A 15,286-nucleotide genomic window follows, 5' to 3' on the forward strand; every position below is an offset into this window, starting at 1 on the left:
GCAAAGGGAGGAAGGGAATGAGAAAGGGAGGGCAGAGGATGAGGAGCAGGGAGGTTTTTGAGCATTCAGCACTGCCTAAAACCATAACTTATGTCCTATGCATAAAAGAAAGGGAGAAAGAGAGAAGGTAACAGAGACAACAGAAAATATAAGAGGAATTTTCTCTGTGTTCGGGATCTCCTCTGGAAAAGCACAGCAGGTAAGATAGAAAGAGGAGGACAAGGACTGTTTGTAACATGATACATGCGCCCTGAGGGAGGCGTGAGTATTACTGTTGCATCTCAAACTCCTCCAACTTAGACTCTCTTCTTCTTCCTTCATCCTGCATACTGACATCGTTAGAGCTGTTAGATCACTCAGGTGATTTACAATGTGTGAATGTGTGCACCTGTTGCATATGTGTGTGTGTGTGTGCAGTAAGGCAAGCGTACTGCATCTGTTTGAAATGGCACTTCAGCACGCATGACTGTAATACTGCAGGGTGATTGAGCAAGTTTTCATCATATTGTTAGTCCAGCTGTCTCAAAATTGTTAACCTTCTATTTTTAAGATAGATGACTGTAGCGTGAAAAAGAACATAAGTGCATTTAAGTTCATGAACACAATAAAAAGACGTTTCCTCTTAATGCAAATTCAAGCGTCTAAAACAATAGTAAAGTTTATCTATTAGTTCCCAGAATGGGTCTTGCAGAATAACCTTATTAATTTATGTATTTGTTAAATATTTTTATAATATATTTAATTTATGATTGCACAATTGTGTCCAGTATGATGATCAGTTTTTATCACATTTGACCCAGGTGGGAATTAAATCCATAACGCTGTCGTATTTAATTCCGAGCTCTACATACACAGAATTACATACACAGAATCTACTCTACACAAAATTAAATCATTGTTCTGGATGTTGTTAAAATACTGTGTGTGCAGTACACACATATAGACACAAAGTGGCAGTATCATTGTTTATGGATTCATAGATGCACCAACACCTAGCTGTAAAAACTGCAGTTTAAGGGACACGTCACACTCACACAGCATCGTATAAACTTACTAAGGAGAGCTGCAGAACTGCTACATTGTGCTTTGCTCATTTAAACTGCTGACCTGTGTGTTCATCTCTGTCGAGTAGAGAGAGAGCGAGACAGAGAGAGAGAGAAAGTCTGTATTTAAATGTTCAGAGGATTGAGTGCAATTCCCCCGTGAAGCTGGGAAACTCTAAATATGGTTGGCTGCACGAGTAACCATATGGGGCTTGACTGTCTGCCAAATGCAGCTTACATGACACACAGACTCACAGAGACCTGATATCAGATGTCTGACAGTATCTCAGTTTAAAGAAAGAGTTTAAAAAATGTCACATAATAATGTAACGAATTCTATTTATTTTTGTTTTTTTAAACGTAAATACGTAACATTACCATTTTTAAAAGGATCCCTTGAATGAAAGAATCTTATAGAATTTCGACAAAGATATGTACTGAGTGGAACATTTTACAGTTTTTCAGTGCTCTCTAGGGGACAAACTATGTAATGACACTAATCTTGGCATTTCGGTACTGCACTTTCTTGTTCAGCTGACATATACACCATACTAATATACAGTATATGTGATAAAGGGATATCAGCCAACATATCGGTGAGGTTCTGATAAAAGGCAAATGTGCTGGTGTGTCATAAGTTTGTGTTTTCAAGCTTTGTGTAGAAGCCACTGACACCGATTTATTAGCGCTCATTAAAAGGTGTGGCCTAGCAAAATGTGATAACAGGTTTATTCCTGCACGCACACCCATCATCCCCTTCACCTGCTCAGTCATCATCATCCAGCTCAACACCATGACTGCCCACAAACCCAAACTGATTGGCAGTGTTGTGAATACTGGCTGTGTGCGAGTGTGTGTGTGTGTGTGTGTGTGTAGCATAGACTGTATATAAAAAGTGTGTGTAGACATGACTATCATCATGGCCAATTTGAAATAAATAAATAAATCCATGTGAGCCTGAGGAGAGAAGAACACAATCTTCTGTACAAGTCAAGGTGACCTGCTGCTGGTGAGAGAAATGGGAGTTGAGGATTATGTCAGCACACACAGATCCCTGTTTCTCATTTCACCCGCCATCAATTATAAATACCACTGCTGAGTTAAATTGAAGGCTGCTATCGTAACTGTAATTTACTGTTTTATCCACATATTCAAATCATATCATTGCCACCCCCTAGGTCGCATTTCACTTCTACCAATCCAGGCAGAATTTCTGCCTCCATCCTTTGTCTCTGTCTGCTCTGCCTCACTCACTTTCTTGCAGCCTATTATACCTCTCCAAATTTACTTTGCCACCCACCCTGACATCACTCCCTCCTTTTCCACCTCTTCTTCAATTCACTTTCCCTCCCTCCTTTGGTTAGCCTCATTCAGAATAAGGCTTTTGTGATTGGCCAGTATTTATATCAACTAGGTCCCAGTGCCACCTGGGACAATGGTCTCTAGTCAGATCCAGGTCACAGCAGGCAGAACCATTCTTCGGCTCTGCACGGATCAGTCCGGTCCGGTCCAGTCCATCTGCCATACAAGCCAGCCTCCCAGACAGACCTAGCTACTGCACCGACTAACCCACCGGCATCACACACAGGTAGGCACACACACATACATCAGCAGGTGCTGCATCACTGCTCTCATTTGCCTCTCTCTCTCTCTCTCTCACACACACACGTGTAGATAGTGGGAGAACTGGCTTACTGCACAAACCTGCATCATGCACACAGGTGAATATTCACCCAACGCTTACCTCTGAGCCCAGAAGAATCTCTGTGTCGAGTTGCAAAGCAGATGACAACAGTGACGCTGAAAGACAGGTAAAGGTAAGTGGATGTAGCAGTAACCTTCATGTTTGATAGTAGTGTAAGATACAACTAGATTATATGTAGCCTACAGTATATGATGCCAAAATATAAATAGCTGGCCATTATATGGACATGCAACAAAAAGGAAAAACTTACACAGACTGAAGTAGGCAGTGACCACCAACATGTTTAGACTTCTACTGCAGGCAAATAAATTAGAGGGCACCGATGTAACAATTGGCCCTAACTTGCCCTAGTGCTGGTACCCACATCACCATCAGTGTTTCACAGTTACTAGAGTAGTTTACACAGGATTACCGGGGGATAATCCATTTACAGTATTTAGAGACATGAGTCGCCATCTGTCTGTATTTATCACAGCGAGGGACGCGTCGGCACCGGCTGACTGCAAACAAACAGCACTTCTACGGTAAGACGAAGCTGCAGAGTAAGAACATACATAGTTACCACTATAGTATACTCGCTAATGATTCAGTTTGGTTTAGTTGGTCGGTTTTCACTCAGAGCGACCCAACGTTGTTCGCGACCTTTAAACTGCGCGCGCACTCCAGCCAGGTTGGTGAGATTTGATGCCTTCAAATGCAGCCGCAAACCCCTGTCCCAGACATTACGCACTTCGTGTGGCAGTTTTATTCACCCGTTAGCATCAAGGCTAATGGCACACATTTTATTATTTTAGAGCCCATGAAACACAGGGCTAACTTAACATTTATGGTGTGCTGTAAGGGTACAGTGGAGAGAAGACAAAACGCACCAGCCATCACATTTGACGTTAGGTTATAGTTAACATAGCAAGTTGAATAAACGGAAATATACAATGATCCAAATACCAGCTTCGGTTATTTATGTGATGCTTCGAGCAAAGGAATTAAGAACAAAAATGCTAATTCAAAATGACTATTATTAAATGGTAAAACATATTTACCTCGTCCGTATGCCCCATATCGTTCATTTTCAGACAGTACGCGAAAGCAGCGCTTGTCCAGGTGACTTTTATTGCTGCAGCGAACAAGTTCACAACTAGCTGTGCAACAAAACTGCCAGATGGCTACGTTTTGTATTTTTGATGGTGCTGCCAAACGCTAATCTTACAATATCGCAGTGAGTGTGAGTACTGTGGAAATTGTTTGGGGTTTTTTTTGGCATTCTAGCTCTGGTAGCTACAAGTCATGAATATGCAACTTGATAATTTGTCTCTGCCTCGATGACCGGCTGGATAGTACCAGTTCACCTCAATGAATGTGTTGTACCTTTTGTTAAACCACTCTTCCAGGGAGCTGTTGCTGTGTCGATGGTGAATTAATATCCGAAGACCTGATGACAATGAAGTTTCCAGACCAAGAGCCTGCTTTTGTCACGTGCTGTAATTAAACCAATGCAGTAACCTCTTAAAACACCAGCTCTATTATCCAGCATTTTCCTGCCTTATTGCTACCATTCCACTGTACCAGCAGATCCTCTGTTATCTACCTGCTCAACACTTTCCCGGGCCCGTTGACTAGCTGTAAAAAGCTTTGTCTCTGCTCCTCCAGTTTTTTCTCACTTCACAAAACCTCCATTCCCAAATGATGAGGACGGACAGCAAAGGCCGAAGTGCCTCCCCTCACAGGATAACCTATAAGTCTGACTTCCACGCCATCAAATGTTCATTTGACACTGGGACCAGCCTACAACCAGGTACCAAAGCCGCTGACCAGCCCTCTGCTGTGCACCCAACCAGGCTGCCATACAGCCTGTCAGATCCCATAATGTCCAACACCAGCACAGGCAGCAGAGGGAGGATCCACAGCACCAGGGGGACCAAGATTAGAGACAACATCTTCCTGCAAATGGACAGCCAGCAGCTGAAACAAGATGGTGGTCCGGTGCTGAGTCCTGGCCCTATACCCCTCCTTTCTCCCCACAATCCTAGCCTACAGCTACAAACCTCACCTTTCTCTGGATCCAGACGTTCAGTTGTCAGCTCCTCGTCTGTTCTGAGCACTGTGGCCAACATTTCTGCTACAGAGTCTTCTCTGCAAGAGAAACCATCCAGATCAGAGGAGATATCGGATATTGACAGAGCTGCTCTGGCTCAGAAGTTCTCTGTAACTCGGAGGTTGTTTGAGACCAAGGTGATGGAGGTTGAAGGTGGTGGAGGGCAGGTTTCAAAAGATTTTACAGGCAGGGGAAGCAAGGGGATAGCAGGAGGAGAAGAAGATAGGAGAGGAGTCAACCAGGTGGAAAAAGAGGAAGAGGCAAGTGGGAAAATGAATCACACAGAGGAGGATAGCTTTGATAAAGACAAATTCACAAACCCCCACATTATAAATATTTCCTCACCAAAGCCTCCTGCACAGGCCTCAGTGACCGGGCATCCTAAATCTCCTGTATCGGATGGCCCCACTGAAGCATCCAGCAAATCTCCCTCCTATCTTGACACACACGGTAAAACCACAGGATCACAAACGGAGGATGCAAGGACAGAAAGTGCAACTCTTGACATCTGCTTGACCCCTGAGGAACCAGTGAGGGCAGAACTAGTTGACATAAAGAACGAGTCATCAGAAAGTGATGAGAATGAAGAAGAAAAGGAACGGAAAGAAGCTAACAACTGGCTTAAGGATGAGCGGGAAAAATATATGAAGAAAGATCTAGGAGAAAGTGTGCAGAACTTAGTGGATGATGTTTTTGAGCCCAGCATGGAAACACCAGGACCTTATAAACTGGAAAACAGAGTGGAACTAAGAGACAAGTACTGGCAGGTGAATGAACAATGGGAGGGGCAGAACAGACAGTTCACTGCACAGGCTGAGAAGTCAACAGGAAAGGGGGATGGCAGGGAGAAAAAGACAGATGCAGGAGTGGAAGAAAGTGTTGGAAGGAAAGAGAGGGGCATGATACAAGAGGAGGGGATCCACATGGAAGTTGAGCCGTACAGTGTGGGAAAGAGGAGGGAAAGAACTGAAAAAGAAGGGACAAGTGAGAGAGATGACAGTACAACATCTGAGCTGCAAGAGGAGCATGTCAATCTGGAGGTCACTTATGAGGAGTGCAGTGATGGAAAAGATCATGTTGGAGGAGGCAAAGAGGACCAGACAGGATCTGTAGTTTCCTGTGGGGTTGAGAACAAGGCTTTTGTGTATGAGCAGGAATCTCAGTCTCATCCAGAGCATTCGCCATCACCATGTCAAGAGGGGGAAAATCAGCTTTTACTGGAATATGAGGAAATTCCGGGTGTGCCTGAAGTGGCCTATCCTGATGGTGAGGAAGCAGCAGAAGTTGCAAAGAGAAGGGTCAGATTCTCCTCAGCACCAATCAAGGTAAGGACGCCTTTTAAGAAAAATAATCAGCATTTCATTTTTCATGATTCACTTTATTAACAGCCGCAGGGACACTTGTCTTTAAATTCATGCCTTTACGGGAGCTCTTTATGGTAGATTTGTGTGACTGTCAGCTCCAGCTGGCATTTGAATCCAGTGTAAGAAAAGCGTTAGCCCAAAGCAATGTTTCTAATCCATTCGAGGAGGAGGAAAGGCGAGATCCCACATGCTTTATTCTGTCAGCACTCGGCTCAGAGTTGCCTTCATATAAAAGCAGAGAAAACTATCCTGTGGGTGTGTAGAGTATTAATCTGGCTCAATTCATGACAAACTATTGTAGTAGCGGTCAGTGTAGTATCAGTAATTGACACATGGAAGTTGTGTGTGTGTGTGTGTGTGTGTGTGTGTGTGTGTGTACTGAGATTTTCTGCAATCCTATGATTAGTTTGCTAAAGTCTCTGCACTTCCTGGATCTCTCGCTCTCTCTCTGACTCACACTCCGACTGATTTGCCAACATAAACAGTGTCTTGTTGTGTCAATAGCTGCGGATGGTTCTCTTTACAGCCTGCCCTATGGTGAACACATGTACTAGCTTTCAATGCATAAAACAGTCGAATGCTGTGTTTCAGGTGTTCAGCACTTACTCTAACGCAGAGTATGACAGGCACAATGAGGATATTGACCCAGTGGCCGCCTCAGCTGAGTTTGAGCTGGAGAAGAGAGTGGACAGGATGGATGTCTTTCCGGTGGAGATAGAAAAGGGTGCGTATCCACATCAGAAACTAAATAATCCCGGCATGTAATGGGTGAAAAAAAAGAATTATCATGATATTACAACCTTCCTTTCTTATTTCAAGTACCAGGTTTTTTCTGTGAGGTCTTTTCCCTCTTTTCATTAAATAACTTCAGCTTCCTTACAGTGCTTTTCCTCTGACTTATGTTGTTAATTTGGGGATAAATCTGTGTGTATGTATGTATGTGTAAATGTAAAAATGTTCCTTGTTAGGAGACGAGGGTCTGGGCATCAGTATCATAGGAATGGGTGTAGGAGCTGACCAAGGACTGGAGAAACTGGGAATATTCGTCAAGTCGGTCACTGAAGGAGGAGCAACACAGAAGGATGGAAGGTGCAGGAACATCAGTCTCTTGTTTGCAGGGGATTCAGCGTGGCTTTAATAACAAGAGACTGTGTGTTTGTTAGGATTCAGGTGAATGACCAGATAGTGAACGTGGATGGGGTGAGTTTGGTCGGAGTCTCCCAGTTGTTTGCAGCAACAGTCCTCAAAAATACATCAGGCCTCGTCAAGTAAGTTATCATGTTTGTTTTGACAGATCGTCTCATCTGCTGTTGTCTTTCCCACTATTTGTATACACGGATGCTACTTTGGGAGAGTGGTGGAATATAAATTCTTCCCCGATTTGGAGGCCTGGTATTTGATCTATCAGTTAAAAAAAACTGTCAGACTTCTAAATGTTTGTTAAAGAATTTATTTAAAGTCAGTTGTAGCAAGATAAATATAAATGTTCTCCCCCAGATGTTTTTAAAAAGGACCGGTCCTTCAAAATAAGATCTGGGACTTTTTGGCCTATCAGTTGCACATTATTTCCTAAGCATTTTAAGAGTTTTGATTGTCTGCCAACCTTTCAGATACTAACGAAAAAACTCTCCATTAGTGGCACGTTCAGGAATGCTTCAAAACCTGAGCGTTTAGATTCAAAAGCCAGCCAGCAAACCTTTTTAATTGCAGAAATGTACACAAACATTTCCTCTCAATGACATCCATGAGTTTTGTTTTTGTTTTTTCAAAATAGGTTTTCCAACAACTAAAATTGTGAATGGGATGCTTTTTAGCAACACCACCAAAATATCATGGGGGATTGTCTGTAAACACACCAGCATTGATGATCAACAACATGATGATGGCCATTTTTCACATTAGCTATTTTGTCAACCACAGGCGTAAATAATAAAAATTAGTGATGGCTGAATTTCATTTAGCTGCTTCAGATTCAGGGTCCCGGTTTTGTGCATGGTGGCTCACCGTCACAACTCTACTAGTTAGTGTCATTAGAAACACCTGTGCTATACCTACAATGGCAAGTCAATATGCCTGTTGTGAAAAAGGTCCACAACACAATCTGTGTTACGTGATGGAATGATTGCTCACAGCTTTGATTGATTTCTCTCTGCGGCTGCAGGTTTTTGATTGGCCGAGAGAAGGAAGGGGTGGAGAGTGAGGTGGCAAGGCTGATCAACGAAAGTCTGGAAATGGATAAAACACCCAGAAAGGTGTGTTTCCTGAAAGAGGAGTGGAGTTTGAGTCGTGTTAAATATCCCACATCTTTTGATTGTACTGTTTTCCACGTGTGTTTTTATATATGAAGAGGGGAAGAGAAGATGAGGATGTCAATGGTAGCATGTCGGAGAGGGGCTCAGTGGACGAGGAAGAGGAGGAAGGTGAAGAGGAGGATGCATCTGTTCTTCACAGTCTGGACAACAACCAGCTCTGCCAAAAATACCAGCAGGTACTTTACATTTAACATGAATTAATTAAACAACCACAAACCAGGTGTTTACAGTGAAGGAGACACCAAACCTTCTGTTGGATATAAGGTCAGTACTATATTAAAATAGGACATTGCCTCTGAAAAAAACACGATTACTAGAGTATGTGTATTTCATATAAATTGTAATATACCCAACAGACCCATGTTTATTTGGTTTTCCACCCTTTCTGCCTTTTTATAGCTTCAGTCAAAACTACGTAGCAGAGCAGCCCAACTTCACCACACTACAGAAAAGGTAGGTCACTCAGCTGAGATTGAGATCTCACACATGTGCACCAATAACTGTACTCTCTTTTAATAAACTACCTTTGCATCCACATTTGGAACAGTCTGACCCATTTAACTGTGTATGAGATGGCACAATGTGGACTTACTAGGACACGGGCTGAATTCCAACACTTGTCCGCATCAGCCCTGCTTTTCTGCCTTTGCCTTGAAGTAATCACCGCTGCGACATAACTGGGTTGGCGAAAGCGTTTCAGTAGAAAATCTGGCTTTCTTCTATCCAACTGTGTTAGATTAGTGAATACTTCATTTGTTGTATCAAAACTCTGAAGTGAGACGATTGAAGATGTATCCAGTTTCTCCAGGTCTAAGAATAGTTTTTGACATGGGATGTAACAACAAAAGGGCCTTTATTTTATTATTTTTTCTTTCTTTAGAAGCCCTTTCTCTCCCCTTGTGCATATGACATTCATGGCAGACACGCATTCATAACAAACACAATCTATTCTTTTGACTGTCTGCTAAGTTAAAGGCATGGGAGGAGCAGAAGGCCCACTGGGAGATTCAAAGGGCTGAGTTGGAGCAAAGGGCGGAGGATGCAGAGGAGAAAGCGGACAAAGTAGAGAAGTACGATACTACAAACTCTGTGCTCTGTCTGTTTGTGACCATTTTTCTATAGCATATCGCATAAGTATATTTGCCATGGCAGACTTGCATAATAAATGAGGGCACCTAGCGTAAAGATGAGGTATGGCCTAAAGCTTGTAAAAATGATGATCATGTTACACATTATAAAGATGACAGTTAAGAGGGTGTTTAGGTCCCTTGCACCTCTCACTCAATTTATCAGGTATTGGCAAGAGGCCCAGACACTGTGCAGGGTTGTGAGCCAGCGACTTGCCGATGCCCAGAGCCAATCAGAAAGCTTGGAGATCAAATACAGCAAGGCCAAGAGACTGGTCAGAGAATACCAGAGCAGGTATTTGTCTAATCCACCCAATCCAGTTATTTCTGACAATGTGGAGTACAATACTGAATTCTGGGGGAGGGGGGATGCAATCTAGTAAAACTGTGAGTCATTTTTCCCGTGTAAAAGAGAGGAGGAGAGGGAGCGCAGAGAAGCAGATTTGAGGAGAGAAATGGAGGAGCGAGATGAGCTGCACAGAGAGATGGTTGAAAGACTGCAAATCCAGGTGAGAGGAGACTTCTCAATCCTGTATGGATTTACTTTACTGAGCCTGCCATTTCTCTGTAGCCATTGTTTAACACCATTTATCACAGATAGCACAGCTGGAGAGGAAAGAGCCAGAAAGAAAGAACCACTCTGTGGACTCTTCAGTCACAGGTAAGCCACTAAATTTCTAAAGGTCTCTTTGACTTTGTGTAGCTGCTGGCAAGTAAAGTTAACTTTAAGGTTTTGATGTCAAAGTATTTTTCAAAAGATTCAGAACAAGAATAACTTAAAGCTTTTGTGTTAACAATTTAATTCCACTGGGGGGGGGGGGGTAAATTTCAAAACCTCTTGAGAAAACTGGGGTTTTTTTGACTGCGCAATTGGCTCTTCGTCTCCAGATTGGTTTATTCCAGTTCCTGACACAGGACGTCTAGACTCCAGCGCTCACATAGCCAGAGCTCAGTTGGCCCAGAAAGCCAAGCGTCACCCGCCCTCTCGAGACAAACTTAGAGAGAGCTTTAGAAAACAGGTAAGAGAAGGGGCTGCAAAATGTGACAGACTGCCAGTGAATGAGCTGTTCCCAACTGTAAAACCTCCACAAACTCCCTCTGTTGCTTTGTAGGAAGAGGAGGTTCAGAAACACCAGGAGAGCAAATCACTGTCTACTCCCACAGTGGTACAAAGGAGCAGCAGAAGTGACTTGTCCAGTACCTCGTCTGTCTCGACCCTCAGTCCTCAGCCTCCTGCCGGCTCAGTCTTCACCCCTCCAATCTACATCAATGACACGGTCACTCCGATACAATGCAAATCCTCCTCATCCAGAAAGTCCAAAAGGAAATTTCCCGACTTCAGGTGCAGGGGTCTCTGTCTCTTACTTAGATTTGGGATAAGATCATAAAATTTGTCTCATCGTTCTGTGTGTAAAAGACATAATAATTTAGAGTTCCTTTTAGCCATTACAAATGTCTGGTTATTAGATGGTTGAGTAGAGACACTGATGGGCCATTTTGCTGGTATACTTTTTCATTATGCTCGTTTCTTTTCAGTGACCTTCGCAAGTCGCTCAGCAAAAGGAGAAGTGAGAAACAGCGCAAAAGGTCCTTGAACAACAGGTGAAATTACATGTATAAGAAAATTTTGTAAATCAATACAAAAATAAACTACCCTTAAATTCTGTGATTTTCACTTGCGCAGTACTGTTTCTTACAGTATTCAAACACATTAAAAACCTTTCCATCACCTGTTGTATGCACACTTAATTTAGCATGGGAGGGGGGGACAGTAAATGTCAGATACTTGATACATAAACATATTAAAAAATATTCTAAAAATTTATTTTTTGGGTGTACATTAAAGGCTGATGGAAACTTTGTTTTTAAACATACCTTTTAGTTTTAGTGACGTGTTTGTGCTTCCACTACAAGCATTCATGTCCTGCTGCCACTCACCTTTTTTACATCCTTTCACTTCAACCAGGAAGCCCAAAAAAGAGATGGCATTTCCATTTTGAGTCCCCGTTGCATGTCTATCACCAGAGCAACTGATGTGTTTGTGTTTTGGTTTTTTTAAACACCTGCTAAGAACACCTATGTGGGAAATAAAAACAAGACATGATTATCCAATCTTGTCTTTTTGATATTAGTAATGTGGGACATCAATAAGAAATGTGCATGTGCAACATTGATTGAAATAACTTTTTCTACCAGGGGGTCGTGTGGTGACCTGCTGGATGACCCCGCTGCCGTTTCTCCATCAGACTCGGTCACCTCCATGCCTTCTTGCCTGCCCTTTCCCTGGTTTGGAGAGCAAGGAAGAACAAAAGAGGAGATTGAGAGGGGGAGGGAGAGACTTCGTTCTGTGTCCAGCAACAGCTTACCGTACTTGACCACCACAGGTCGACGAGATGAGGTAAAAGATGGACTGAAGTGTGTGTGTGTGTGTGTGTGTGTGTGTGTGTGCATGTACTAAAATTAGCAGCCTTCTCTGCATACCATCCGCCTCTGTCTGAGCTTTCTGATCCTTTTTAAAAACATGCATGGGTTTGCATGCCACAGATGTTGAAGCACAGTATGTAGGCAGCCTATAGGTCTTTTTCCTCTTGGTTGCAGAGTATTGGCTCTCCAGTGCGCAGCTCCAGCATGGTGGGTCATGTCTCTAATCTCTCCCTCTCTGGACACTCTCACACTTTCACCTTTTCCTCCACTGAGGTGAGTGTGCCCCCCCCCCCCAAGGAGTATTCTTTAAGCCAACTCTAGTCTTTAATTACAGTTTCATTTCTTTCCTTCTCTCAACGTTACTGTCTGCTTCCTGTCTCTGGTGTCCTGTCAGACGTTGGACGATGACCCAGTTCCCACCAATAATAACCAGTGGCAAATTCAACCCGTCTCGGAGTGGAACAACCAACAGGTGTGTTTGTGGCTAAGTGCTATGAACATGGACCAGTATGTGTCTGAGTTCACTGCCAGAGGTGTCGATGGGACACAACTGCTCAACATGGATAGTGAGAAACTCAAGGTGAGCAGCTAGGATTTTGGGGGGGGGGGGAACCACATAATTTATCACCTGTGGTAGGCACAGGTGCACAGATTCTGTTTTTTATATATTCATGGACGGATCTCGTACACACTTTGTCATATTAACCGGATAACTGTATTCTTATAAACGCGTTTTTGAAGTTACAATATCCGTATCCTCAAGACCTAAATAGCTGTTTAAGTCACTGGGGCTGAACACTTTTTTTTTTTTTTTTTTTTTCTTTCTTTTTTTGGTATATGCTGATAGGGATATATTGGCTGAACCCTTTTTAACATAAGGATATAATACATGCATAAGAATCCCCTAAAACTGTTTATTGGACCATGTGTGCTGACATTTCAGTTTGAAAGACTTTTGTCAGTGCCCTCTAGTGAACACAAACTCTAACTTCCACACTGTCTAAATTACCTCAATCATATTTTTGCAATTTCTTGTTGCCTATCAGTCCACAAACTATATAGTGATACTATAACAGACGTGTGAACTCGAGTCACAAAAATTGACTTTAGCCTGGACTTGACAAAATCAAAGACTTGACTTGAACAGCAATGACTCATGACTTCACTTGGACTTGAGCCTTTTGACTCGAGCTTACTTGACACTCCCCATGCACGAATATAAATGATATATAAAAATTTAAAAAAATAAACTGCGCAGCGCATCAACATAGCGCGGTGCTCAATTAGACTGGATCGTGTGGCTTCCTCCAGCAAGACGGAACAATCACCGACCGTCCGAAGCGCGCCCGGCCGCTCCGCGATCTCCTGTTCCTGGCCCTGTACGCCCCAGCGTCCGCGACTCTCCCTCCGGGGACCTACAATGGGTTGTGTAGTAGGCCTACTACCGGCGCGCTGTAAACGGTTTGCGATCGTTCCCTCTGGCTGGATGAATTTTACGCATAGGCAGGGCCACGCAACTTTCTAAATTCCTCTACCTCACGGAGAAAAAAAGTCAGGTCGAAACAGTGTAGCGAGACTGCCGCAGCTGTTGCGTGAAGCTGCTTCCACCAATTATCAAAACAAGTTAATTAAGATAAAACGATAATTGCGCCGGGTGCCGTTTCACAACTACACTCGTTTTTGTTTTATAAATCCAGCGCACCCCTTTCCTTTACAGCTGAGGCTCTCGTCCCTCCCTAAAAAGGTGTGTTCAGTGTTTCTTTACCTGATCGGTTTCCACTGTGTCTGCGTCTTCTAACGTCATAGCGATTTAGTTTTCTCACCGTTGGTTTGTCACTGCATCTGCCGACAAAACACCACGGTTGTATTTCAGCGTTCTGTAACTAACTAACTTCGTCAACTCGAGTAGTTCACCTTCACTGCTCCCCTACGTCCGCACCCCCCCCCCCCCCCCCCAGTTGTCATCATCTTGTGCTATAGATGCTGATTAAAGTTAATGTTGGATTATTGTTTCTTATTTCATGGGCTATATGGGATTTTGGAGTAATGCATATATAGTAGCCTAGTTTATTACATTTCAATAGTTTGTTTCCTAAGGCAATGAGTAATCCTGTTAAATGTGATCTCGATATTGACAAAAAATTAGCAGCCCTACATGAACATTTAATTTTCATGAAATTTGTTGTATGAAACTGCATTTCTGCCTTCTTTCTGTACAGGCTTATGCTTCATTAAACATTGTTTTATTAACTTAATTATTTTAACTTTTTTAAAACTGTTTTTTAAATTTGAAGAGCGCGTTTAAGACTTGAACTTGCTGTACCTTGACTTGAGACTTGACTCTGACTTGAAAAACGATGACTTGGTCCCACCTCTGCTATTTAACAAAACAAAGGACATGCTGATATATATTGGCGAGGCTCCACTGATAAGAACTACTATAATGAGACTGCCTCTGTCCACTTTTATTAGACTTAAACCACTTGTGAATATTTAGCGAAATTCTAAGTTTGGAATCTGGTTTTGTTGGGTCATTAACCTGACCGGAATCCAATTTATCTCCTTTTTACATTTGCACACATCTTCCATATGTGTCTCTTTCTCCCCTCTGTCGTCAGGCTCTGGGGGTGTGTGGTCATAGTGACCGGTCTGCCCTCAAGAAGAAGCTGAAGGAGATGAGAAAAACTGAAGATAAGGGACAGAGGAAAGAAGAGAAGAGGCTGAAAGAGAAGGGGAAGAATGTGGTTTTGGACAAGGAGAGTGCAATGTCTGTAAAAGACAACCGATGCAGTGGAAAAACTGTAAGAACGGAGTCCCTCTTATAAAGGTGATATCAGAGATACACCACCAGCATGAGGGTGTGTTTGCATTCCAACACAAATACACTTGAAGGTTTTTTTTTTTTGTGTTATTGCTGCACACGCCTTCTATTGTTCACATCTGAATAGTTATCATTTAGGATACAGAACTGGTTGTCATTCATAGGAACCTCTCCGCAGAGGCTGACTCCACCACCAAGTTCACTCGCAACAAATGCGTGTCTCAATGTTGGTTGTAAAGTTCGTGCTTGCTACTGTTTTTACAGTAATGTTTTTTTATCATTAAATTATTGTTAGAATGGTTTTAATATTTAATGATGTGCTGATTTAAGCACTGAGGTATTGCTGTAAATGTTATGTATGAATAAATAATTTAAATTTCTTCCTGATGCCTTAAACT

The 15,286-nt window shown here is 42.7% G+C and overlaps 1 protein-coding gene across 3 annotated transcripts; it reads left to right on the top strand.

Annotated features, from left to right (window-relative positions):
* Positions 1-4,174: 4,174 nt before the first annotated feature.
* LOC119902202 (neurabin-1-like) lies at positions 4,175-15,268 on the top strand. 3 transcript variants are annotated; one of them, XM_038718219.1, is made up of 18 exons: positions 4,175-6,165; positions 6,796-6,928; positions 7,173-7,293; positions 7,368-7,472; positions 8,366-8,456; positions 8,552-8,692; positions 8,916-8,969; positions 9,486-9,586; positions 9,810-9,938; positions 10,056-10,152; positions 10,241-10,304; positions 10,532-10,662; positions 10,756-10,985; positions 11,180-11,230; positions 11,840-12,041; positions 12,242-12,340; positions 12,462-12,647; positions 14,686-15,268. In XM_038718219.1, exons 1-18 carry the CDS (start codon positions 4,429-4,431, stop codon positions 14,890-14,892), a joined length of 3,879 nt encoding a protein of 1,292 aa, XP_038574147.1. In that variant the 5' UTR covers positions 4,175-4,428; the 3' UTR covers positions 14,893-15,268. The 3 variants fall into 3 exon arrangements, with proteins under 3 accessions (XP_038574147.1, XP_038574146.1, XP_038574148.1); XM_038718218.1 differs by having other exon boundaries at positions 4,178-6,165; positions 11,180-11,245; XM_038718220.1 differs by lacking the exon at positions 12,242-12,340 and having other exon boundaries at positions 4,182-6,165; positions 11,180-11,245.
* Positions 15,269-15,286: the final 18 nt, after the last annotated feature.

Source organism: Micropterus salmoides, unplaced genomic scaffold, assembly GCF_014851395.1.
Source record: "Micropterus salmoides isolate LMB-PRFRI ecotype aquatic unplaced genomic scaffold, ASM1485139v1 Ms_hic_scaffold_14, whole genome shotgun sequence".
Lineage (NCBI taxonomy): Eukaryota > Metazoa > Chordata > Actinopteri > Centrarchiformes > Centrarchidae > Micropterus > Micropterus salmoides.

Excerpts from the sequence above, each read along its gene's own strand:
- LOC119902202 (XM_038718218.1), top strand. The coding sequence starts at position 4,429 with ATGATGAGGACGGACAGCAAAGGCCGAAGTGCCTCCCCTCACAGGATA. Across the intron at positions 7,473-8,365 it reads AATACATCAGGCCTCGTCAA|GTTTTTGATTGGCCGAGAGA; the intron begins GTAAGTTATCAT and ends CTGCGGCTGCAG. Across the intron at positions 10,663-10,755 it reads GAGAGAGCTTTAGAAAACAG|GAAGAGGAGGTTCAGAAACA; the intron begins GTAAGAGAAGGG and ends GTTGCTTTGTAG.